The following is a 26564-nucleotide window of genomic DNA, read 5'->3' on the forward strand; positions in this document are numbered from 1 at the left end:
TCATTAAGAGTCTACTTAGCTTGATTCACTAAAAGGCTCAATTGAAAAAAATGTTATTTATGTCACTTAAAATTGTGTAAGACACATAATTCCTAAATGGCAAGTTTTGGAATTTTGTTTACTTTCAATACCAAGCTCTAACTGTGGTCCTAGCACAGGGCCACATTTATTAAAATACAAAACGTGTATGCTTAATGTAGATGTTTACATACCTCTGCTTTGTCAGTGCTCCACACTAGTGGTTTTGTACTGACTGAAAAATTTGCTAAATTGTGTAAATGTCATGGTTTCCCCAGTCAACTCCACAGTTAGTCTTTATCTCAAAATAACCTTCATGCGCACAAAATATCCTTCTATACACCAATTTCTTTTATTATATTTGTCTTAACATTCTTCACCCTAAAAGGCATTTGTAAATTCTAACATTAAAAGTGTACTGTCTTTTAAGATAAATATATGCAATACGTCACCTTTGTTGTGTAGCAAGAAGCTGTATTAAAGGTGTCAAGAAATATTTTCATTGTATTGAGCAATATGCTGCAAGTCATCATTAAAATGACACACATTGAATTTTGTTTTGTTTATATATTTATTAAGCAACATTCTATATCTTTCAAAAAATATATATATACACATCGTAAAAAAATATCAGTAGAGCATGCAGAAACTGTTTCCACTACCACCTAGTTGGTTTGCCCTCCCCACTCCCTTCTCCTGTGAGGTATCCATCATACAGCTCTCTGAGTTGCAGGATGAGCTCCTCTGTGTTCTGTCCCGTGAGAGCCGACACAGGGATGACACGCTGGGTCACGTGGCTCTGTAGAGTCTCTAGCTTCTCCCGGGCATCAGGTAGATCCATTTTGTTGGCTATAATGGCCTGAGGCCGCCGGGCTAGACCAGGCTCATACTGGTCCAGTTCATAACGCAAGTGCTCGAGCTGGGTCCAGGGCTCCGGAGTTGACAGATCCAGAACATAGAGGAGGAAACGGCAGCGCTCTATGTGTCGCAGGAAAGAGATGCCAAGGCCTCGATTGAGATGGGCTCCTCGAATGATGCCTGGGATGTCAGCAACTACGCAAAGGGTAAAAGCAGAACACACACACACACACACACACACACACACACACACACATATATATATAATACCAAAGCTGCAAATTATACAGAGCAAGGTCGTATGAAAACTTTATTATACCGTGGTCAAATAATGAATAACAATAACTATGATATATTTCTTGTTTGCTTAAAATCAACTACCTGCAACTTGCTCGTGATCCCTGTAATTGACAATTCCTACATGCGGGTTGAGTGTTGTAAAGGGGTAAGCAGCCACAGCAGGCCTGGCATTGGAGATGGCTCTCAACAATGAGGATTTCCCAGCATTAGGAAAGCCCACCTAATGGGATAGTGGAAAGAAAATCTGTTGATTGCATTTGCGGTGTTGAAAATCAATTTGCTAATGTAATTTCAAACATAGGCAGCTTTGTCTCACCAGTCCAGCATGGGCCATGGTACGGAGCTCTAGGTGAAGGACCCTCTCCTGGCCCGTCATTCCTGGGGTTGCCGTCATTGGGGCACGGTTCTCATTGGACAGAAAGAAGCGATTCCCCTTGCCACCAGCCCCTCCAAATACAGCCAGATACTCCTGGCCGTGCTCAGAAAGGTCCACTACTGTCTGTCCCTGTTCCTTCACCACAGTGCCTAATGGTACCTTTTATGAATAGAACAAAAGCAAGGTAAGGGTTTATGGTACAAACGTGACAACAACAAAAAAATCATACATTATATTCTGCTAGATTGCATGTAATTTATGATCAAATGCATGGACTCACAGAGATATAGGTTGGGCTGCCATTCCTGCCATAACAGTTCTTGCTGCCCCCTGATTGCCCATCCTCTCCCTTGTAAACCGGAACTATTTGCGCCAATGATTTGACAAACTTGTCCGCTGAAAGCACACAAATAAGGAACGAATGATGGTAGCACATTTTAGCGTGCTACTGAATAACATGGCAAAAGAAGCGCCTAATTGTTTTTGATTCTCAACTGATCTAATCACATGCCTGACTGTAAGGGGGCAATCCGAAATGACAACATGGTGTCTAAAGTAGGCATGGACCGATTATCTGCCTCGGACGATTATCGGGCCGTTTTTAGGGCAGTTTGCAGATTATCTGTATCAGCATTTTATTTGCCTGATAACCGATAAAGTTAATTAATTAAAAAGTGCGCTACTTTGGCTCTGCTACAGCTCTATGTCAGTCCCTCGGCTTCGGTTTCACTCAGCACTGAGGCTAACTGAGTCCCGCCCACAACACTATCTGAATATGTGTTTTTTGTTGAAAATTTCAAATTTATTAAATCATTGCTTAAAGCATTTAAACAAAGTTTTGTGTTGGAGTTTCTAACAATCCAAAAACCTACTTTTGATTAAAAGAATTAAATGTTCACTGTAAATGCATATTGGTTCCAAATATTGGTTTTGGTTTCATTAACTGCAGATAATCGGTATCAGTATCGGTCGATCACTTGTCTAAAGGCAAGAGGGGACAATTGGAATATACATGGAAAACAATCTGGTGTAAGTACACATTCCTTAAAGCAGACGGACACCCAACTTACCCTTGATAATGATGCTTCCTCCGTCACCTCCATTCCCTCCATCTGGTCCACCCCACTCTTTTCGCGGCTCACTGTGAAAGCCACTGGCCCCTTTACCGCCCGACCCAGCCTCCAGCTTCACACGGCGATGGTCCACGAAGTGACGGGTCTATGGGCCAAATAAAGAAACACTTAAGGTCCCATGGCATGACATTAATATGTGTTCCCTCAGCCTGCATATGGCCCCCCAGTGGCTAATAACGGCAATAGACGAGCACTGGGTATCCTGCTTTGCCTTTGAGAAAATGAAAGCTCAGATGGGCCAATTACCTTCCTTTTCTCTGCTTTGCTTGCCCAAAGAATTTGGCTCACCCATGACAGAGAGACATCATGGCTTTTAAACGAGCAAAGTGGCAGTTGGTCAAGGCCACACCCCCAGCTTTGACCTTGCCCCTCCCCTCTTTCTCTAATCCTCAAAAACTACAGACTCAGAAATGGCACATACTTAGGAAAGCTCATTGTGGGACTGGCTCTAGTGGCTGTAATTCTGCACCAACTGAATTTTGGGAAAGAGACTTCAGATAGAGTATTAGGGGACCACTAAGGTCTTTATAAAAGCATCCAAAGAGCTCCATGTCATGTGACCTTCAGACAGTTGGCTAATCCACTGTGAATCATCAACAACACAACACTAGGATGGATTACACACAAAAGGAAATAACAAGGGCTGTACTGCTAAAAGCTGAACATTAATTTGACAGTAGAACATTCTTATGATAAATTAATATAATAATATAGCAATATAACAATATGTCAGAAATACCCTCGGGAGATGTTTTTGAGGCATCCCTTGATGAAGAATGGACCTAACTTTAACTGATGATAAATATGTCAGTAATACAGGTTTCTTTTAGAGTTATCCACGAGGTACATCTAGTGAAACATATTGGAGAGATTAAGGCCTTTTGTATTGTATATTTCTGTGATGAAAAGAGAAACTGTTTTTATCCCATTCATACTAAAATATTATGTATGCACGTTAATCGTTTTACAAGGAGACAGACTAAACAAATGGTCCAAATATAGGAATATAAAGTCTTTGTTTTGAAGGCAACTTGAGGGCTTTTACTAATGGACTGACTCTCTACTTTTTAATTACCTCTATTCATACGACTTTTAGCCCATAGAGCAGAGAAAAAAACACTTTGTTGGGAAAGTGGAATAACTGTAACGTTGCACATTGCTAGCTAACGCTAGCTCAAACACATCACGTTACCAGCTTCTTTTCAGACAGCTCTCTCTTCTTCGGGTTTCCTCGGACTTTGGCGCACAGCGTGCAGGAGGTGCTGATATCTCGGACACCACCGGGGGCTTTCCGTCCCCACGCTGCTGGGACTGGAGAACTGGGACTGAACAAGCTCACCTCTTTTCTTCTGACCTCCTGTCCTAATATGTATCCTAAAAGTATGTCCGGAGAAAGCCACCGAGGCCTTTTAAGTCTCGACAATGTCGCCAACATTGTGACGTTCAACAGACAGTTAACGTTAGCTAATTATTCTGAAGTAACGTTAGCGTTAATGTTATTTAACGACGGTGTGACAGTCACCTATACCGACCGTAACATGTCGGATAAATATCGGACATCTGTTACAATTCTGTAAATTCCGATGAACAGCATTTGTTTTATAATATAGGCATGTCCAGTAACACAACTAGCTACTACTGCATGCGTACATGTATGCAGCCATATCTTTAACTGTCTATGAGTGCATTATGCGTCCCTGCGAACTACGGAACCCTTGAAGGGACAGTTTGTATGTGCGATTTTTAATGACGGCATCACTGCGACTTGGGCCTCTACCGCCACCAAATGTGCTGGAGTGTTACGGTGCATTTAGGGGCAGCAGAAAAAAATAGAAAAGAAGATGTGAATGTGATGCCATGAAGGCTTCAATAATTTAACGTTTTGAGCTGAGATAAGACCTGCCAACCATTTTAATGCAGTCTCAAAATATTGTAATTCATTGACCCATGTCTGTAATACTTATAATATATAGTCTACTATAAAATACTATATGATATGATTGTCTCAGCTGGACAGAAAAAAGTTAATAAAAAACTTAGTTTCTTTTGTTATGATGTGTGCCTTCTGACATTTCCTTAATAAATCCACAAAAATGCAGACATACAAAAGGTGAATGTGAGTTTATTTTTTTATATAACAAACAGTAACAAAAGACAGCAGAAAAGATCAGGTAATGCAGACTTAGTAGATAACATTCATATTTGGATTATGCTCGCCAAACTTAACTCTTTCACTCGTTTTCTCTCTCTCTCTCTCTCTCTCTCTCCCTCTTACACACGCTCACACACATCAGAGATGGTCACAACATAGAACTAGAAAAGACTTGCCATACATGTTATACATGTTCAGCTCACAGTAAAATGAAACACTGATACAAATTCAATGTAGTATAGAGAAGCCTGTGATTGTCACTGTTGAGTGGCACATATTTATTTAGCTGTTTGACAGCCAGCAGTCTCCCATTTTTGATTAACCCTGCAACTGTTGTGTTATTTTACCCCTCTGAGATAAGTTGAGTGAATATACTGCAAAGCTGGACACTCGCCCTCACAATAATAATCGTCATTACTGCCCAAACTATAAGAAACATTGATCAGATGAATGACCAGAGGTGTTGTCTGCCTTCTTTTAAATAAACAACTTAATATAGGCCTACTGTATGCCCATTTTGTAATAACACAAGGATAGATAAAAATGAACCTTGTATACCCTTTGTCTTACTTTGAACATTATTTTGTATATCTAATACTATGCATGATGATAAACATTTTCACTCAAAAAATGTTTTTGAAGTAGGAAGCTTTATGTTTATGATGAAATGCTTTACGTAGTCTGTCTATAAGTCACATAAATACAGAAAATAATTGTCCTAAATATGACATGTCAGTTAAAACCTGCAATATTACATTTAATAACATTTGACAAACCAGCCCTAGTCTTTTGCCATCATTGTGTGTCAACAAACACCTATACTAATAATGATATAGTGTAAGCTCACCATATGAACCAACCCTTAACATGACTGACTGAGTGTATTGCACTTATTGAAGTAAAGGTGCAGGACATGCCGTTCTGTTCCTGTGTTACTTTGGCTTTTTGAGGATCATTCGTTAAAAACAGCCTGGAAACTGCAAACTAAAGTGCAGACAAAGTGGCAATTTGTTTTGATATAAAATCATTACTGATTGGCATCAGAGTAGTGTGACCCCTCCTAACTCTGCACAATAACATATGTCTGTGTAGAGCAATGCCACAGAAAATATATGCCAAAAAATTACTACCACAATGTATGATTATCATGGACAGTTATACGCGCTGTTAAGTCTGGATAAGTCAGCTAACTATTGTGTCTATTACCTCAGAAAGACGTACGCAAAGAGTGAAATACATAATGTTAGACCACACAGCAACACATCACAGTTCTACTAACACAGACAACATCCTGATCAAGTCTGGTTTAAGGACCAACGTTTTCACCTTCATGAAATTAATTTACCTCTATATATCTTGAGATATAACAGCATCTCAACTAGGAATTAGAGCAAGAGCTGGACCTAGTCTGTTAGACAAATATCAAGGAGCATTTCCTTCAGCGCTAATTTGCTTTTAAAGCCTCAGTCTCTCAAACCACGGGCCCATTTTGGGCACCACAAAAAAAGAATAAAAACAGAGGCTTGTAAAATAAAAGAAAGATTTTAAGCAGAGGATGGGATACAGTCAAGTGAAAGGCATAGACAAAAAAGAAAGAGGAGGAAACAGGCAACTTACTAAGGCTCATCAAATGACTACTGCTCCTTTTTTATTACCCTATTTCATCCATATGGAAGGTTTACATTAACTGCCTGATTTCTACAAGCACCCTGTGTTTCCGTTGGGTGGCCAGTGGCACTCCACACCTTCAGCTACAAGCTACAACCCTGCAGCGAGCAAAACAGACAAGGGAAGCACCACATTTTAATACATTATGTCTTCTTAGCTAGAATGATGATTAATGAGAGGATAATAAATCTGAGGCAGCCAGGTCTTCTAATCCACGGCTGAGCCAGCGCGTCACTGCTGAACCATTCCTTTTTTATTTTCTTCCAACAGTAAAACAATGTGGTCCCTTATTGTTGATAATTTCCATACTGGCCCTGCAATGTAAAATGATTACACTAAGAGATTAGATTGCATTTATTTATACATTGTGTTGTTCACTTCTTTTTTTCCGCATTTTTGTTACCCAGAGAGGCAAACAAGCATATTTGAAAGCTACCCCATTATACAGGCATCAGCTTCCTGATGTTGTTTTTAGGTAGTCAAGTATGAGTTAGATTTGAAAATGAAAAAGAAACAAATCTTAAGAATATAATTTATTACAAATAACGGGGTTGAGGGCTAGGTGAGTCTAAGTCTGCTTGGGTTGTTGTTCTATACGTCGGGCTAGGTCATCATACATCTTAATTTGGCAAATTAGAAATTAGCACCATCATAAAAATATCAGGCATGGCATGAAGCATTGATTGTGGCAAACAAAGGATGGGAAAAAAACATAAAAAAGGTCTGCAAACTGTAGCTCCCTTAAATGCAATCTCATGAAACAAGTGACCTTTCAAGCTAATGCTCTTCTTCGGAACGTCGCTTGCAGATGTGCCAATAAATTGCCCTTAAGGGAGCTACACTGTGGAGACCTTTAGGTTTTTATTGTCTTCTATTGGTCCAGCACCTGCCTTCCACAGTATGTGGATGTGAGCGACTGCTTTGCATTGTGAGGAATAGATTAAAGGCAGATTATTATTAGTCATTGTTTTCTCTTTTAAAACGTATTTATAAATTGGCCGGCAAATTCCATCCAAAAATAAGCATTTAATAGGGATAATATACATATTCTCCTGAAACGTAAATGGGTATCAGTCATTGTTGCAAAGCCAGTTTCAGAGATTCAAAGAAATCTGATTGTAATTGCTAATTTGATGTACCTGTTCGTAGGCATAGGGCCTTTGCGTCTGCGCTCCAGGTCCTGCCTGGGAGGAGCGGTAGGAGCCATACTGTGGCTTTGACCCTGCTGATACTGAGAATACTGGGAGGATCCACCCTGACCAGGACCTGTAGCAGAGGGGTTACATTCAATACATGTATTAATTACTTTTGGTTGTGTTTATGCTTGTGCGACAACAGATTGTTTGGCTGTTCTAACCGTATCCCTGTGGCTGTCCGCTGTAGCCTTGTTGAGAGGAGTACTGCTGCTGGCTGAAGGGCTGCTGCTGGCCAGAGCCCTGCTGATACTGCGCCTGCTGTTGACTATACTGAGAGTTACCTGGAGATATATAAACACACAGGTACATGTCAACTATTAATCGTATGCGGTAGTACTACTACAGTTTTGGTTGGTCACAATTAAACAAACGGTGCAGGACAATATATCTAAAACACATGGTTGGAAATGGCAAAATGTATATTGGGTACCTCCTTCATAGTAATGCTGTGAAGACTCATCAAATGATCTGTCGTAGCCTTGCTCACCATATGAAGACTGTTGATACGTGTACTCTCCGTGACCTGTAGAGAACACTGTTCAACATGTGCAACTCCTCTGCAAAGGCATTACCCACTTACATACAGAAGAGAATTATTATTCACAGTTTGCAGCCAAAATATTAATAATACATGTGCAACGACTAAATTACAAGCACAGACAACATTTTCACAGCTTCTCGCTTCAACTTCATGCACAAAGCACAAAGAAACACCCTGGAAGTAGTCTGCGCTCTCTCCTCAACACACTGCTATGGCACTCTCTGAAATCTGAAATTTCGGCACACCAAAGGGGACAGTATGGACACAGACACAACGGGAGGAAACAGAATTGAGACCAATGTCAGTCTTTTGCCATTTTTCTCTCCAATACTCTTCCTCTCCCACAGTAAGGGGAAAAAAAAACAATGACTGGGAGGACAAGCTGAAGCTTCAGCACTGCAGTTAATCTGGCTCAGGCCAGTGGGATAGTGCTAAAAGGAAATTACATTACTCATAATGTGTGTTTGAGAGCTGTGTGTATGAAGTTTATGGATGTGCTCGATTACCATCAGGGTAATATTGCCGGTTTATGGGCTCGCTGGAGCTCTGAGTGTCCATACTGCTCTCCGTAGAACTCGTCTTGTCCCAAGTACTGCTGTGCAGATCCTGCAAGACAGGCGACACCACGATTTGTTAAACAGAACAGAACAATTGGTCGCTGAGTTGGAGATTAAAGGGGCTGTTCCAGGACACTTGGGCAATTTAGGCCGCCTGAAGGTGTGGTGTGTGTGTGTGTGTGTGTGTGTGTGTGTGTGTGGTGTGTGTGTGTGTGTGGTGTGTGTGTGTGTGTGTGGTGTGTGTGTGTGTGTGTGTGTGTGTGTGTGAATTAAGAACAATGAAAGACAAAAATGAAAGATTATAAAAGACGATTATTATAGACAGCTATTTTAGAAGTCGTCATTTAGTTATGAGGATATAATGAATAGCAATGAGTAGAGAGAACAAATATGCCAATTATAATTTTCTTTCTAACTCACTTATGTTCTGTATTTCACTGGTGCTGATTTCTGTGGGTTGAAATAATAACATAAAGGAGGCTATTTTGGGCCAACCCAAATTTTGGAGACACTAATTAAAGTGGAGCAATTATAATGAATAATTCCATGACAATTAGAGGAGATATCATTTTAGAGGAGAAAATAAGGATTACAGAGAGCCAGTTATCAGGCAGAATCTGGTCTCTGCTTGGTAGTGGTGTGCAGAAAATCCAGATTCCACTTATTCCCTTTCCCTTTCAACTTCATATAACAAACTCAGAAAACCAACAGAACAAAAACTCTCTGGACAATGCATCGAAAAGCCAGGCACATTCTAATCTCCTTTACACACCACAATTGGCCCAAACATTTGAACTTCTACAAAAATAGCTAAACAATTTCAAGGCAACATATCTGATAATTCCCGATATGACCACGGTTGACAGGAGAGCCCTAGCAACAATCCCTGGACCAATCAGGAAGTAGCTGGTGAGCGAGCAGCTTAACTATGGACACAGCAATTCCATAACAAAGTTCTATCTGGAAATACTTCACGCAGTCATGCAAGGATAATAGTATACCAGAGTCAATAAGGACATACAATCATGGCTTGTTTCCCAGGAAACAGTATCCCATCCTTTTATATATCTGTTACTATGTGCCCAGTCTAAACACTTCCAAAAACATAACAGGACAGGATGGAGCTATTATTAGCCACATGCTGACACAGCACAAGTTAAGTGATTCACAGAGACAGGAACCTAATGTGACACGAGTTATATATCTCCAGACGGCTCCTTAAAGTTGCAGGAAGGCAACAGGGATAGGCAAACATGCAGACATTCAACATGACATTTTTGAAGGCAAAAACGAATACCATGCATGCTCTAATACTTCCTCAACAGACTTAGCATTTCCAATCTGGAAACTGTGAGACTTGCATCCAAACTTTCCAATTTCAATCCAAACTGTAGTCACACATCTATTTATGTACTCAACCACAACACCAACAAACCCATTGGCACACCAACCTGACACGAAGAAGTCACCACCACTTACCTTGCTGTGAGGAGCGATAAGATCCCATGGGTCTCTGAGACATCATACTGTTTCCTTGACTGCCCTGACCCATCATGCCCATGGCCTGCTGTCCCTGATAGTGTTGGCCCCCAGCCTGGGCTGAGGAGTAGTGTGGAGTGGCAGACTGTTGGTGCATCATGGAGACTGAAAAGCAGGTGCGATTATGGGGGAAGGGGGGGAGATCTCATCCATTAATATACACAGACACACTATTTGCACATACCAGCATTAGCATTCAACAGCATACAAAGCATTCTGAGAAGTGAAACTGGCAATCAGGGCACAGGAATAAGCCAAAAGGGGTCCATAGCAGTCAGGGGTCTCTTAAAGCAAAAAAATCATTTAAGAGATGCTTTCAAGATGTTGCTTTGAAGTATAAATGCAAACAAAGCCAGTGAATTCAGTGCATAAACAGAGATATCCACACAGACATCCAGGGAGAGGAGGGCTGCATCTCAGGGTCAGGAGTCAGAGATTAGGAGAGGTAAAGCCTGGAGCAGAAGAAAGAAGGGAGGACGCAGGAAACCTCTTTGATGAACTGAATGTGTTTGGTTATTTTGATGGTTACGTTGCATAGGATGATAAGTGAGTGCATGTAAGCGAAATATTTAAAGCTATTGTGCGTAGTTTCTGTCGCCCCTATGAGGAATTCTAAGTAATGACAACAAAACTGTTGGCACGTCCACATGATACAAGCCTTCTGTGATTGTGCACCCCCCACCAATCCTCCAGACAGTTTCTAGTAGCCAAGGAGGAAACGGAAGATAAAAAAAACATCATGGCCTCTTCAAAAGAGATAATTATCTTCACTCGAGTTTCTGTGTGCGAAAGTTGCCAGACGACACAATCTTCTGAACACAGCCATACTGAGAAATGCAGAGAGAGTTGTGTGGGGCTGAATAAGTGGAGTCTTAATTAACTTTGTAGCAACTTTTTTGACAATGGCTTGAATGTAACGGATGTTTATTAAAAAAAAAAGTTACGCACTAAAGCTTTAAGCAAGATCAAGCGGGCGTTTATATATGAACATTTCTGAAATCATCCCACTGTTTTACCATATGGTTTCTACCTTACTCTAAACACTGAAAGGAACCTTGAGAGTATAGTTTGTGATAATCCCAAATGAGTCCAAATCATGAGCCTGAAAGTATTTCCATAAAATTAGACCATCCTGATGATTAGGCTCCTCTCCACCTGGCTCACCTTGGTTGGATTGCATGTTGAGGTTGCTGCGGGAGGAGGAAGAGGAAGATGAGGATGTGGAAGAAGAAGAGGAGGAAGAGCCATAGCCAGGCCCGGGGCCCTGGATCATGCTGCCCTGGGAGGAGGGCGCAGCGTGGCTGTAGCCGGAGGCTGGGGCTGAGCTACTGTAGCCGCTGGCTGGCAGGCTGAGGGATGTGGAGGGAATAGCCGACTGCACCTGACCAGACTGCTGCTGCATGGGGCATGGCTGGGGCCTGACGACACACACGCACAGTCAGAGCAGCCAGCACACGTTCCCATGTGGTGCTATGTCATGTTAATCATGGGCCCACATCAGTTCATCTTTACAGGAAGCATACATGGTTGTACAAGGATTGAGTGTGAAAATGAATGAATTAGAAGCATAAAGAAGGAAAAAGTTGCTATCGTTGCAGATACAGTACATCTGACTATTAGCTGAACATAAGATCATCAGATACTTGCAGGCAATAAAGATGAGAGACAATGGCACAAACAAGACATGGTAATGTATCTGCAGACAAAAACATGCAGCAAAGTCAAGACCGGGGGGGACTCGAGACAGGGGACAGACAACAAGATGGAGCTGTATGTGTGCACACCATGCACGTCTGGGTTTGTGTAAAAAATGAAATCCGAGTTGGCTAGAATTAGGCTGTACAATGCACATTTGTGATAAAATCTCACCATTGCTCATTTGGCTCTGCATCAATGATGTAGGGGCCAGTCCCTGTGCCATATTGTCATTGAGGTTGCTCGGAGTGTGTCCCCCACTTTGACTCATTCCTCCAGGAGCCATGGACATGTTGGAAGTGGGAGGCTGGAGGTAAAAAAAAACAAACATAGTTGATCATTTTAAACAGCAGTTTAAAGACTACGCGTCCTGATTGGCTATCCTCCATGTACTAATGTCCCAATTTTATATTGACTCCTCTATTGTTTTGTTTATATTATAGATTTACCAGTGGACAAATTATGTGAAAAGTGGATGTTTAGTCTACTCAAAGACTGTGTTCTGGATTTGTTATGAGTCTTCATTAGATGAGAAAAGGTGAGGTTGGCAGCAGCAAAACTAATCTGATGAAGATGGGAAATCTACTGTCAGCACTGTGGAGACAGGTCTGGCAATGCAAGACTACTTCCTGAAACCTCATGAGTGACTCACTGCAGGTAGTAGTGACTGCATGTTCTGATTTGAATCTGCTATCGTGGCCAAGTAAACAAGATTTCTGTGCAGGATCTGCTGATACCTGTGAAAAAAAAGTAAAAAAAAGAAAACATAGCTTAATTAACTCACTTTTAGCCTAATATCACACTCACAAGGCGTTAGGAGTAAACACTTACTGTGTGCATTCAGCTGTCTTGCCTTTACTTTGGTAGTCCATTATACATTGTATTAAATGATGATTTTCATCCAGCATCTTTGAGAGACAGCAAAATAACTTCAGTTCACAGTATGTCAAGTCAAATTATACACTAAAATACGCCCTGTTAAAACATAGCATGTCCTGGATTATCAGAACTTCAACCAGTCTATGAACATTTCTTTCTGGGTCAGGAGCCAAATGATGCAGCAGCTTTTCAGTCTTTTTTTAGCACGTCGTTTTAAAGTCCCTATTTTAAGGACGGGTATTTGGGGGGGTTATTTTTTTTTTTTTACCATAAACCGTTCACTAAAGGATAAAAGCAGCGGCAGTCTGAGGAGCATATGGCTCAGGGTTCAGTTTCTCTCCATCCTTCTGCGTTTCTCAGTGGATGCATATATGGTTTTGTAATAAAACGGATGTCACTCTGTCAGGATGCTGTATGATTAACTGGCATATGCCTAACTAACAAAAGGCCAGTTCAGGTGTTGCGCTTTTGAAATTCTTGGAAACAAATCACACAATCTAACGCTGGTATAGATTTAACATACAATAAAAAAAAATAAAAAAAATCCTTATTGGTCAAGGGGAAAAAAGCAGCGAGGTTAACAGCGTCACACGGAAACAGGTTCATAGGTGTTCATGAAGCGGTCGCCTACATCGCCGTCATTGGCTTTGTTTGGTTCGCATCTTCAACTGACTGTTACGTTACAATACCAGTTGCCATTTCTTCTGATATACCACAGTCTACTTTCTCTGCACTGGCAGCGGACCGCACACTCCCATCCTGACTAGAATAATCACAAGCGCCGCGACCCATCTCAGGATTTTTTACCTTTTGAATCGTTTGCTGTGTTACCTCCCCTTTACTCCTTGGACGCACCGATGAAAATGCCACCGACATGTTGTCATATGGGAAATAAAAGCGCTTATTTTATTCTAACACATATTATCTGGAGCGCAGCCCCTCTATTTGGTTACATAGTTTTTTTCCATTACCAGGGTATGGGGTATTGACTGTGACACATCTGTCATCAACGAAGGAAAAAGAGAAAACACTGAATTTCTCTCAATGTAATTTAACATACCGTTTTGCTGAACGTTATTTATGGTGTGGATGCGAAAAAATGATACAGATGTTGAACTGTTACGTGAGAGGGGGAAATCCCTCTCCCTCGGTTTTTGGTATGATCCGGACTGTGAGTAGCCTACCACTTTCCCTCACTAGAAGGAGTATCTCTGTCTGATTCATGAAAGCCATCATTCCACATTGTGCGCAAAAGCTCCATCGAGCAATTGAGATTTTTTTTTTTTTTTTAACATCTTCAGAAAAATGTGAATACATCACTATACCAGTCTTGTGTTACAATATCACCATGCACCTGACGTGCGTTTCCCTCCCCAGGTCACTGTCAATCAGGGACGTCTGCAGTTCTCAGAATCAAGCAATAGGCCTAGGCTACAATTAGACTTTTAATAAGTTGGACAAAAACACCTGTTCTTTAAAGACAAGGGACCAAAAAAATACTAAAAACACCAAAAGGCCTTGTCTACTGTCCCAGAATAATGTATTATCAGTGGTGGAAGAAGTATTGAGATACTTTAATTAAGCTAACTGGGCCGGCTATTACCAAACAAGAAATAGGACTACAGAAAAGTTATGCAAATCCAAGCAGGCCAAAATTCCATGGGCTGAGAAAAACTACCCTATTTTCAGCTTTGTGACAATGTATTTTCCAGCAGATCCCATTTTTAATAATTTAATTAGCTTAAGTGGGAGAATTTTCTCACCCCAAAAATAGAAAAATTCTTAAATTTATCGGAATAAATTCACCATGTCTGGTTGTCAATGGACAATATCAATGGAATTGTAGTCTTAAAAAAAAATTTAAAAAAGAAAAGCGCAACAATAGTTGCCTGTGAGATATACTGAAGTAGAAGTAAAGCTAGCATAAAATGGAAATACTCAAGTACCTCAGATTTGTACTTAACATTCAACCACTGTATCTTAGGATAGTCCAACCCAAGGTGTACACATGTAAAGCTCACTTGTGCACATGTAACTGACTTAATGACAATATAATGGAATGTATCCTCAGAGAGCATAAAACAAAAGCATCAGCAATTTCCAGTTTATTTAATTAGTCTCACTTGTTGCTTCAATATGACGGATTATATGAGGAGATGTAACCTTTAAATACAAGTTTAGTTCATTTTGTTGATGAAATAAATGTACTCCCAAGAGGCAAAGCAAGATACTTCAACATGAAACTAATAAATTTGGGAGTGAAATACTTCCAAGTAGCAGAATATAAACTTAAACACTCCCCATTTAATTAAAATAAAAAAAAGAGTAGGTAAACAATCTGAGGGGAAAACAACTTTTGTCACACAGTGGACCATTTAATGAGCCATGCATCCATATTCAAAATGGGGACAAATTCCAAAAAGGCTATTAGAAGAAAGGAAAAAAAAGAAAAAAAATAGAAAAAAAACAAGGTCCTTCAGACAGTGACAGCTGATTAATGGGTAAAATTCCCATTTGTTACACCCAAGTAAGCCATCCTTGGAGGATGGGGTTGCTTTAGCACTGTGTTATCAAACTTGGACATTTACAGCTGTCCACTCCTGGTTCTGTAAGATAGCGTCTGAGCAGGGCCCCATCCTCTTCGTCCACTGTAGCCACCTCTGAAGCCTTGGCCCCTCATGAACCGTCCAGGGACCCCAAAAGTCTCCAGATTGCGCTTCCGCTCCTCCGCCCATGTTAGTCTGAAACCATTGGTTGACACAAACAAGAGGCACTAACCTGTAGCTCCGCAAGCAGGAGAAACTAGGGTTTGAATATTAAGGATAAAACGCCACTCGTTTACCTGAACTTATTCTCAGATGAGATGTTGTCAAAGAAAGACTTCGCTTTGTCGTAGTAGCATTTTGGTCCAAAATGATAATGCTCTGCAGTTGAGTGCTGTTCTTTCTCTTCTACCTCATGGTTTCCATCTGTAGACAGAAATATGCACTGCACATAACATGGAAGGATGCGCTATAAAGACCAAGCTGAAAGTGTTGAACAGGTTACAAAGCAGATAACACACTCACATGTTTAGCAATCTAGACCATTTTGGTGTGAGTTTTCTAGGGTTGGAGATATCGTTCGTAGGGATGTCTGCCTTTGGAACTATATCACCGCACAGAATGTGTAGGCCTACTCATGGGCGAGAGGCTTGTGACCGTGCAAGATGTAAACAATAATGGCGTCCTGCTAGCTCAGGTGAGCCAGCCGAGCAGTCTCAGTTATAGCTACAGTCACAGCTCAGGCAGGGAGGACAAGCCTCTCGTCCATGAGGAGGCCTACTCTTCCTACTGCGCAGTGATCCCGTTAGTAGGTGTAGTTCAGTAGAAAGAAAAGTTACTAGGCCTACATGAGAACTGCTCATTACCAGGTCTGGATTATCTTGAGTAACCAGGTCATGATTTCTGGTAAGCCATTGGGTTGAGTTTTTCAAAATGTTTACTTTTGACGCTTTGAGCACCACAAGCTGAGCACCAGTGGTTTAGTATCCGCGATAAGCAGGTATACACACTACAAAGCTCCAGGATTTCCATATACCCACTTAAAAATGCCCAGAGACACGCAACATACTTTCCATTATAGTTTGGATAAATCTTGGATTGTCATCTGTGTTTTACTTCACATAGAAGGCAGACATCTCTACGACCGATATCTCCAACACTGAGAAACTCACACCAAAACAATCTAGATTGATAAATAGCACTACAGGTAATAGTGAACTGTCCCTTTAATAAAAAAAAATCACATACTGAGCAGTAGCAAATCCGGCTTTTGAAGTTTCAGTTATTGCTGGTTTTAGGTTGTTTCCATTTAATTGCTAGGTCCTGTGCCACAAGTGAAAAAATCTTTCAACATGTGTTTGGAAAAGCAAGAATTGTGTCTCTTAGCTGCAAATATCAATGAGTGGATTAAATTTCAACTTTTACCACCAACTATTGTTAATCGCTTTGAGTCATTTAAAATAAAAATTCAGTGGTTACAGCTTCTTGAATGAATATTTCCCTGTTTCTTTGATTCTCGATGACAGTGAACTGAAAGTTGTGACAAATGACATTTAAGAACATAATCTTGGGTTTTGGGAAACACTGAAAAAAAAAATGACTGATCAATCAACAATGAAAATAATCGTAGTTGCAGCCCTAATCATGTCAATGTCATCCCTGCAGTTTTGGTGACATAATCCTGATGCCAGAATCCATCTGTATTGCTGTCCTGCTGAGGCAATACCTACAATTTGAGGTTAAGATTTGGAAACTATATGCAAAACAAGAGTATTAATAATTGTATGTGATTATAAGATACAGTTTTAACTGACCACGTGGACCAGAAAGTAGTGAAAACAGAAAGTAGTGTCAAAAAAGTAGAATCTAAAATTCTGTGGTGCATTACCAACCTTTCATCCTGTCCTGCACCGTCCTCTCTAGCTCCTCCTTAATAAACTGTGCATTTGACGAATCAAAATCAAAGTCTGTCTCAAACTTAAGGATGGCAGATGGACCATTAGCCACCATCAGCTGGCCTCTACTACGGTTCCTGCGCCTCCGAGCTCCTAAGATTTATTAAAGAATAAATATAATAATAATTTCATTAGTAGCTAGAAAAATAATTCACGTACAAAACTGTTCCACAATTACCTTGTCTTCTTGGTGGTGACCTGTTTTCATAGTTTTGCTGCTGTGTTTCCTGTTGAGCAGTGGGCAAACGTGGGCCTGGCTTCACTTGAATAGGAAAGAAAAAACACACTTTACACTCACACTTAAGACTGCATTTGCATAGACAGACGTTTCCTGAACACCTTTAACAGAGTTCTATAACACTACAGGACTATTACACAATCCAAGCTAGTCACTTTTAGGTCAATTAAAGAAGATAGCATTTGATTTTTCCCTTTCATCACTGCAATTCTGGATGCTTACTGATGGCTCCAGTGCCCCTTCTGGTCTGGGAACTCGCTCCTCTGGGCCTCTGAGGCCTCCTTCTCTCCCATTGCCGCTCCTGCTCCCGGGATGGAGTCAAGCCTCCCCTTGGCCTAGAGCGGTCCACTTGGACGGTTTGTACAGCCTTTTCCACCATGGGGCCCCTTACAACAGGTAAGCCTGGAAGAACAGACCCTGCAAAAATATATTTTTTTAAATCCAATACTGTAGTATGCATACAGCCTACTTAAAAGTATTCCTATTCACTAAGGATGTGGGTTTATGGTTAGTTTACTAGCATTTGCCTTTGCATTCACTGACTTACCAAGGCCAAGAGCTGCAGCATACTGTTGATTAAGTAGAGAGCTGGCAGCAAGCTGGTTGTAGGCGGGCATCCTTAAGGGGCTATATGGTCCAAGAGCTGAGTAGATGCCTGGAGAGCCTGAACTGGATGACTGAAAAGAAGAAGTTCAAACAATTTAACACATTAGCTGAGTCTGTATAAACTTTGTCAACTTTTAAAGTTCTGTAGTGTGGGGCGTGAGCCACAGGAGTTCTTGTAAACCTGTACTATTGCAGGATCCGGGGTAGGCCGCGATAAGATCTTGGAGGTTCACACAATGTGATGTCCTTAATATCAGTTCCCCGGAAAGTGATGTACTCATAGATGTCATCTTTTGATGGCGCGGGTCTGTCAGTGGGTCGTCCCTCTGTTCCAAAACACTTGACTAGTTGAGAGATAATGTTAAGGGGAAAAGATTGGCAATCTCCCAGTGTACAAAAAAACTCAAAATGTATGTCTTTCTTGGACATGCTGACAGGCTGTAAAGCAAAGGCCCACACCACTCACCTTTTGCAAGCACTACTGTAGAGTTCACTTTATCAATTGTATACAAAATCCCCTCATAACGATTTTGGGCTTTTGAAATTAACCCTATTTTACAGCCAATGTAGGGCTTTGATGAACTCATTGCAGGAGACCATTCAGGACAATACAATACAAGAACTCAGGTGGTAGCATTCAGGCCATGGAGCGACCGGAAACAATTTATTGGCGTCCACTTGAAACCACGCCCATTGATTGAGATTTAACGCACCTGGCAATGAGACTAGCCTACTATTTCACTGCCGGTCCTGTGCTGAACTTTTCATTTATGACTCGTCTGATACTTATAGTTATTGACATTTATGATTGTTTGTAACTTATATTTGTTTGTTAGGTGTGTAATATTTTGTTCTGACAATTATTTTGATAGCATTTCTCAAATGTGTAAGAACTTGCAACAATGTAGGCAACTCCCGTAGCGTCAAGAAGCCAAAACATATGGCTGGAAAACAACTGTTTAAACTGGCAATTGTTGATCAGCGCTATTGAGTCGACTTTGACATCCAGATAGCCTAACATCGCTGCTCTCGGTCTGTGAGCGCCGAGGCAGCTGCTGCGGCTGTCCTGGAAAAAAATAGCAACAACGCAGCCATTTTGAGTCGTCTACGATGAAGTCAATTGATATAAAATGCTTCGGCACTGTGCGTGAATCTGCAAATACGTGCTGTACATCACAGAAACTCTCTCAGAGAGTCTCCTCGACGTGATGAAGTCCCACCAGGGGCAGCCCTGCGAGTGATATCGTTGTTTTCCCGTGAAGCCATCACACTGAGATGGAACTTCCACACTGCAGCTCGCAACCATTTGTTCCAAGCTTTATCTTCTTCGAAGAACCAATCACAGCGCCCGGCGAGGCCACGTCACTGAGGATGCATCCAATCGGCGCATGCGTCTCACGAGCGAACGTAGCTTGGCAAAGATGGCGGCGGGCTCCGATTTGCTGGATGATGTTTTCTTCAACACAGATGTGGACGAAAAAGTAGTTAGTGATCTAGTCGGATCTCTGGAGTCTGAACTAACGGGAGCAGAGCGTGTTAACACACCGACCAGGGTTCAGTCTGTAGCAAATCACGCTGGCAACTCGACTGTAGGTAACGTTAGTAATTCCAATGTCCAGGGTCTTGGAGGCAGCAAAATGGGACTTTCACAACAAGAGCTTGCTAAAGCAGGTAAGAGATAGCTGCCCATTCCGGTTAGCTACCATTAGCTAATTTTGGTAACGTTGTTCTACTGATTTTTAGCTCACTTTGCTTCACTTGTGTGTTTCCTGTAATGAATGCAAATCAGCGAGTTGTTGATATCCCTCTTGCTTTCATGTGTTTCCGCTGCTGTAGGGACGGGAGTGCAAGGGGGTGTCATTAACAGTACGGGTTCCCACGGTTCAAGCATGGATGGAGCAGCCGGGACCACATCGAGCACGACAGCCGCTCAGAGTCAGTCTAAGCCTGGGACAGCTAGCGGAGTCGTTACGGTCGTATCAGATGCAGCATCTAGTATTGGGAAACCTGGAACGACTGGTGTTCAAACTTTAAATGGAAGTAGCGTTGTGATGAACTGTCATATCACCGGAGGTACCAGCGGCGCCAACTCACAGCCCGCTGGCACGCTTGTCAACAACGGACCCGTTTCTGTGAGCAAAGGAAGCGCAACAGTTTTGTCTGCAACCCCAAGTACTATTCGAAATTCTTCGACGAGTGCGCAGAATGCTGTGATTTCCTCTCAGTCCTCTGTGAAAAGCTTACCCACTGTCACGCTTGTGAGGCCACCTATGCAAACTAACACCTCACAAAGCGGAGGCAACCAAACCACAGTTTTAACATCACCCGCTGTTACTGTTACCAGCACGGCTGGCTCGCTCGTCAACAAATTCGACTCCACAAAAGCTGTAATGCAGACTGGAGCGTACGTCGTGGCTTCTGGTGTTGCGACAGGGACAATAGCGACCATGAGGAGCCCGACCGTTTTGCAAAACGTGAGGACTTCGGTTCCGTCAACAATCGCTGCTACTCCTGGTGGGATACGAGCCATTGCTCCACAGGTGTTGGCCCCTCGACTCACTCAGCCTCAACAAAACGCCCCAAATATCCAAAACATCCAGCTCCCTCCAGGTAACTGAGCAAAGTAAACCGTTTAAGTAAGCACATTTAGAAGTTTTGTAACGGTGTTGCCAATTTAGGCGGTGTGAAGCTGCAATAACTTCTTCAGAAACTTGTTGCTGACTTTGTTTTATTTGTCAACATGTCTTAGCTGCTCTTATGTGATTAGGCAAGAAATGGTTCGAGACCATAGACTAAACATCGAAACATTGACTTTTAAAGCCACAAACAACAGATTAGAGGTTTACAAGGTACCAAACTGCAGACCAGATAAAAAAAGCCTTGAGGGCAGTCAGCGCATCTATTTCTACAGTATATCATCAAACTAGCGTTGTGTTGCAATCTATTGATTCGTATTACTTTGTTTTGTCAGGGACAATATCTTACTGTTCTCATATCAACAGCTGTCAACCGTGTATCTTTAAGTAGAGTTCGCAAAGGTTGATTGTTAGACTGTTTACCTCAGATTTTACTCCAAGGTTTTGCACTGTCAGCGAGATTTTTTTTTTTTGGCATAAGGAGGTATGAATTGTTAAAATATAGGAATATCAATTCATGGAAATTACCTCTGCTTTGGGCTCCTGTGTTTAGAGCTATGCAAGCAAGATAGTGAATGGTCAGACCTAAATAAGCTACAAATAGGGTACATAAACATCAGCTTTTTATTTCACCGCATTTAATAACCTGTACCCACAACTCAGCACAAAAATGTTTTTGCTTGCTGCTTAAGTCTCCTCTCCAGCCTCTCTGTAACTCAGTATTACTTTGTTGAAGGCCGGTGTATTGCTGTGTTCTGGAGCCCAGTCACCTGTTTGATTGAGAAGCAATACCAGGCTACAGGCTCCATTGCAAAGTTATATTCTAGCCTACAGTAAAGTATCAGCAGCAGCAGCACCAAGAAACCGTTTTATTTTGTTCTATGTTGTGGAGCCTCTAAACATCTAATTACACAATGTGCTGCGGCTTGAAATGTTTTTGATTCATGGCACCGTGTTTGTGGATCATTTTCTGTCTGACCGGTCACTGTCAGGCTTGAAGTCTCTGAACATAGACCTCCCAGTTGAGGCCATATCCCTGCATCAATAGCCTTCAGATGAGTAATTCATACCCCCTCATCTCAGAAACTCTATGCATACATACATTACATTAGGAAGAGTTAACAAGGCAGAAAAGCGCTGCCTTTGACGTCATTTGCCTGTTGCAGGCATGGTCTTGGTTCGCAGTGAGAGTGGGCAGCTGCTTGTGATTCACCAGCAGACCTTGGCTCAGATGCAGGCTCAGTCGCAGTCCCAAAGCGCCATGACGCCACGACCTGCAGCCCCCACCAGCACTCCACCTGTCCAGATCACTTCGCTACAGGTACCAGGACTGCTGGACACTGGGGCACAGTCACACACAGAAAACACAGTGACTCATTCATGTTAGGTTTGTGACGCATGGACCTGAAACACTGGATCAGTATTCACGTAAATATGTATCTTTTTTAACAGATTGGGTATCAGACTGATGCACTTTAAATACTGTTTCTTTGTCACCGTTGTATGTATACTGTACAATCACAATTCTGCAAACCTCTTTGTTACCATATAATTAAAGTCAACACAAGCTTTAGAAGAACGTTGGTGTAAAGATCTTCACATAAGAAGTTAGGTGTAGTTACAACGACAACCTCGTATTAGTAATCATTATGTGTGCAATGTGATACAGTATTACATTGCACACAGAATTATGATGCCAATCATTTCCACACACATATTTAAATCTAAAAAGAAAGGGCACTCAAATTGGATTAGTACTCCATATCAGCCGATACCCTGAGTGGGTTGGTATTGGGAAGTAGGATCGGTGCATCCCTAATACTAGGGAAGAGCATCGTTTGATCACCCCATCACAATGACAGTGTACACAGTCACAGTAATTAATGCATTTTGCAAAGGTTCCAGTGCCAAAAGTAAAGTTAGGCCCATTGTGGTGTATAATATATTCTATGTTACTGTCTGATAGGAAATGAAAACTAACTTCTTCTCTGTTTGACAGATTGTAAAAAGAAATTGTTGCTCTGATACATTTTATAAATTACATTTTGGTTGCTGGTTTCACATGCAGGCTCTTCCTGAATGATAAATGACCAATTAAAAAACATTCTCAGAGGACTGACTTTGTTTGCGTCTAACTTTAAAATGACTAAATAAAATGAAAGAAACCACCAAAGTGGAAAATTGTTAGAGAAGAATAAAGAGCAACTATTTTTCTTCTTTCCTTCCAAAGGGAGTTTAAAGCAGCATATATATTGTGAAACTATGTAACTTACAGAAATATTTTAACATTATTTATTATGGAAACAAAGATTTACAAAGTGTCATATGTTTAACACCTTTTACATCCCCTGCTGATCTGCAGGCTCCAGGCACGTCATTACTGGCTCGTCCGGTTACCCCCACCGCCATTATTAAACAAGGTTCCACAGTTCAGACCACTGTGGCAACATCTACCACACTGCAGAGGCGCCTGTACAGCAGGTAACTCCAACACACATCCCAAACTGTTCCTCAGTTCCATTACACCAGACCTGGTTCGTGTTGGCACTAAACAGTCTAGAACTATCCGACAATCAAGTTAAAACAAACCATTTGCTCTGCATGACGAATGTACTTTGAGAACAAAAACATTGAAACATTTTCCTACCAGCCGCTATAGCGTGTAGATACAATTTGTACCATTCAGTCAATGTGTTTGAAGAAGCTCAAGTTGTGAACAGCTCTGCAGCTCTCCTAAATCCTGGAGAAGATAGTAGTTGTAATTCCCTAGATTGAGAAAGTTAATAAAAGGCTTTTGTTGTGTAACTAAAGTACGGCTAAATGCAACTCTCTTGGAGAGAGTTAGGACTGATTTCCTACTCTGAAATGTGTAATAAAAACAGACCCAGAACCTGTTTCATAGGTTGAATAGTCAAATGGATAGTGTTTTTCCCCTAATGAAATGATGGACTTTTACATTAAGGTCAGCACATTTGTTTTCTTTTTTTCATGTCTTCTTTGGGTGGCATGTTGTTTGCTTACTTAAAAAAAAAAACCTTACTGGTTGTGTTAATCTTTCTTGGGATTTATGATTGGTCAGGTTGGAAGAAGAGAATATTTAAGCTCCTAAAAGTTAATGTTGTACTCGTGGTATATAAATATCAATGAGTGTTCTATCATAGCAAACATACAATATATAGCATAACTCTTTTCTGAAATTTTTTTTTTTTCGTATTGAAGTAGGACAAAGTAGTAGTACGGTGCTCCGGGACCAGACATTTCAAAACTGTTATTCTGACCATGTCGCTTTTCTGAGTTTCATCTCATGACTGCATATACACTGACTTCTATAGAACACCATCATGCTGGGAGGAACTGCTCCCACCCCGGGACAGCCGCTTGGAACAGCCACCACAGTGCAGACTGGTTCTGTAGCAACAGCAGTTACACAGAGGACCCCTGTCACTCCAACAGCTGTCACAGCTGTAAGAGAGAAGTACTAACCTTGAATGCTTTTGTCATCTTTCAAAGCTAAATATATAGATACTCTTTATATTATATATATATACTCTGTATACATTGTTTTTCTGTTTTTGTTTTCTCCTTCACATTTCTACTGTATGTCGGATGTACTATATATTTAAGGAAAATTCCATTTGTGTATGTGCTTGCAGGAGACACTAGAGAATGTAAAAAAGTGTAGAAACTTTCTGTCCACGTTGATCAAGCTGGCATCCAGTGGGAAACAGTCCTCTGAGACTACGGCCAACGTCAAGGAGCTGGTCAAGAACCTGCTGGTACATTTCTTTTTTTACATAATCTTCATCATCTCTCTCAACATCTCTGCTAAAACTTGACGTCTCTATGACTTCATCTTCATACCTTTCCTGTCATTCCTTCAGTCTGTTTTTCTAACTTTTACTTTATGTGACTTTATACAGTTATTGACTCGCTCTTTTCTTACTCTTTTTTTTTTTTTTTTTTCTTTACCTTGAATTGACTGTGAGCAACTAAACCCTTCCCTGAGAGGCTCAATAATGTATTTTTTGTTTCTGATTATGTTTATTGTTTGTTCTGATCCATCCTCTTTGATTATTGTACAACAGGAAGCGAAGATAGAGCCTGAAGATTTCACCAGTAGGTTGTACCGGGAGCTCAACTCCTCACCACAGCCCTACCTTGTGCCTTTCCTGAAGGTGAGATCATTGACTGATATAATGGTTAATGCTGCATGTTACAGGCTCTGTAAACTCAGACCTTGTTTAACATGTACCCTCTTCACCATGTGGAGCTTCAGTGCCAAATGCAAACTTCTACCCCTTTTAGACCAATGGGGGGATGTCGCAACTCTGCTCCTAACCAGGGTTAACACTGCTCACCACTGATACAGATTTATTATACTGTAGCCTACTATATGGTTACTTTTAAATTGATAAAGTTTTACTATAATCCTGTTGCAGGCATTTCAGACTAAAAAGAAAGGCACCTCTTTATTGTGCGATATAAAATATAACTTGTATATGCCTTTTTGCATGAAGTAATCCCAAGTTTACAAAATCAAACTAAAGTAATTCCAGTAATGCAATACAAAACTAAACTAATTCAGTAAACATACTGGTGTCGGATAGCTACAGATACAGAAATATTACAATACTAATCAACCTGTCATCTATATTTGGCAACAAGCTTTCATCCACATCATACTATTTTCTCTCTTATAATACACCTTGGAAAGTATCTTTTTGCATGCCTAAACCATCACTGGCAATCTTACGCAGATATGTCCAGACATCCAGCATTCATTTGTCCAAGAGGGACATCAGATCATGTGGCTGCTAGTCCTAAACCTTCCACCCCCTAGAAGAAAAGAATTCCTCCACAGTTTTAAGGAATAGAGAGTAGAAAGAGAAAGGGATGGGTTGAAAACCACTCTGTGAATGATTAAACAGTTAATGAATTTTGGAAGATGCGGCATTGAATTTTGTGTCAAAGCAATGAGAAGTGATCCACAGTTTAGTCCATATTGACGTCTGTTGTGCTGACTGTGTGAGTTTAAAAAAAAAAAAAAAAAAAAGTACTGTACCTCAATATTATCAAAAGCCTATTCTTTTAAAAAAGAAAAGAAAAAAAAAAGTAGTAAAAGTACTTGCTTAATCATAAATTTGGAATTAGTCACATTGCTGTGTACATATAATATACGTTTCAGGTGCAGACAGTGCAGGGAGTTCACTTGAAAATAGAGTGATTTGCATGTACAATGAAGTGAGTGCATTTATTATCAGATTTGTATTATCTCCAAGAACAAGCTTTTCTATTTCCTTTTTCATGATCCCAGTTCAACCATAATCAAATAAATTTAAAAACATAGCATTCATAGGTGCCATATTTATTGATTTGCACTGGGGATACTGTGTTGTTACAATAGCTCTTGCACTGTACAAATGTGAAACAAGCAACAAAAAGAGCCTAAATGAACTTCTCATTAGAGAATAAACCACATTCTCTGCACTTTAGCTTTCAGCACATATGTGATTAAAAACGGCACAATTCTTCTTAAGTGCTGTTACTTTTGCTCATCAAAGTTTTTTCCCCCAGTTTCCTGGCAATACTTGCGTAGCATAGATTTCTGATACCACTGTTCTAAAGCGAGTTTCAGGACGATATGTGCTCGAAACTGTGTGACGTATGTGTAAGG

General features: G+C 40.9%; 4 protein-coding genes and 1 long non-coding RNA gene across 5 annotated transcripts; 2 read left to right on the forward strand and 3 right to left on the reverse strand.

Annotated features, from left to right (window-relative positions):
- Positions 1-369: 369 nt before the first annotated feature.
- Positions 370-16668, forward strand: LOC116683344 (uncharacterized). Its single transcript, XR_004330541.1, has 3 exons — positions 370-381; positions 10779-10783; positions 16581-16668. It is a non-coding gene; the product is annotated as an uncharacterized LOC116683344 (long non-coding RNA).
- Positions 609-4344, reverse strand: LOC116683341 (mitochondrial ribosome-associated GTPase 2). The gene is made up of 7 exons (XM_032509843.1): positions 4315-4344; positions 3878-4133; positions 2623-2770; positions 1833-1948; positions 1493-1711; positions 1258-1396; positions 609-1071 (listed from the first exon to the last, which is right to left on the reverse strand). Exons 2-7 carry the CDS (start codon positions 4118-4120, stop codon positions 677-679), a joined length of 1260 nt encoding a protein of 419 aa, XP_032365734.1. The 5' UTR covers positions 4121-4133; positions 4315-4344; the 3' UTR covers positions 609-676.
- Positions 5667-13845, reverse strand: LOC116683343 (calcium-responsive transactivator-like). Its single transcript, XM_032509845.1, is given in 12 exon segments — positions 5667-6819; positions 7645-7718; positions 7721-7771; positions 7863-7982; positions 8132-8224; positions 8749-8786; positions 8788-8848; positions 10279-10443; positions 12208-12340; positions 12686-12770; positions 12865-12941; positions 13720-13845. Coding segments are annotated over 12 exon segments (993 nt in total). The 5' UTR covers positions 13789-13845; the 3' UTR covers positions 5667-6792.
- On the reverse strand, positions 15390-19316 carry LOC116683342 (protein LSM14 homolog B-like). Its single transcript, XM_032509844.1, is given in 9 exon segments — positions 15390-15653; positions 15755-15881; positions 17348-17503; positions 17589-17672; positions 17871-18065; positions 18196-18325; positions 18436-18458; positions 18461-18598; positions 18721-19316. Coding segments are annotated over 9 exon segments (1131 nt in total). The 5' UTR covers positions 18842-19316; the 3' UTR covers positions 15390-15496.
- A 139-nt stretch (positions 19317-19455) lies between these two features.
- On the forward strand, positions 19456-25269 carry LOC116683345 (transcription initiation factor TFIID subunit 4-like). Its single transcript, XM_032509846.1, is given in 8 exon segments — positions 19456-19925; positions 20091-20864; positions 22057-22211; positions 23253-23355; positions 23358-23371; positions 24223-24354; positions 24544-24666; positions 24976-25269. Coding segments are annotated over 8 exon segments (1863 nt in total). The 5' UTR covers positions 19456-19642; the 3' UTR covers positions 25255-25269.
- Positions 25270-26564: the final 1295 nt, after the last annotated feature.

Source organism: Etheostoma spectabile, unplaced genomic scaffold (genome assembly GCF_008692095.1).
Source record: "Etheostoma spectabile isolate EspeVRDwgs_2016 unplaced genomic scaffold, UIUC_Espe_1.0 scaffold00018935, whole genome shotgun sequence".
NCBI classification, from domain to species: Eukaryota; Metazoa; Chordata; class Actinopteri; order Perciformes; family Percidae; genus Etheostoma; species Etheostoma spectabile.

Bases quoted from the DNA above. Each gene is read 5' to 3' on its own strand.
- LOC116683341 (XM_032509843.1), bottom strand. From the start codon at position 4,120: ATGTTGGCGACATTGTCGAGACTTAAAAGGCCTCGGTGGCTTTCTCCG. The intron at 1,712-1,832 runs GTGAGTCCATGC...TATTCATAAAAG, and splicing joins GCAGCCCAACCTATATCTCT to GTACCATTAGGCACTGTGGT. The intron at 1,397-1,492 runs GTGAGACAAAGC...CTATCCCATTAG, and splicing joins CCATGGCCCATGCTGGACTG to GTGGGCTTTCCTAATGCTGG.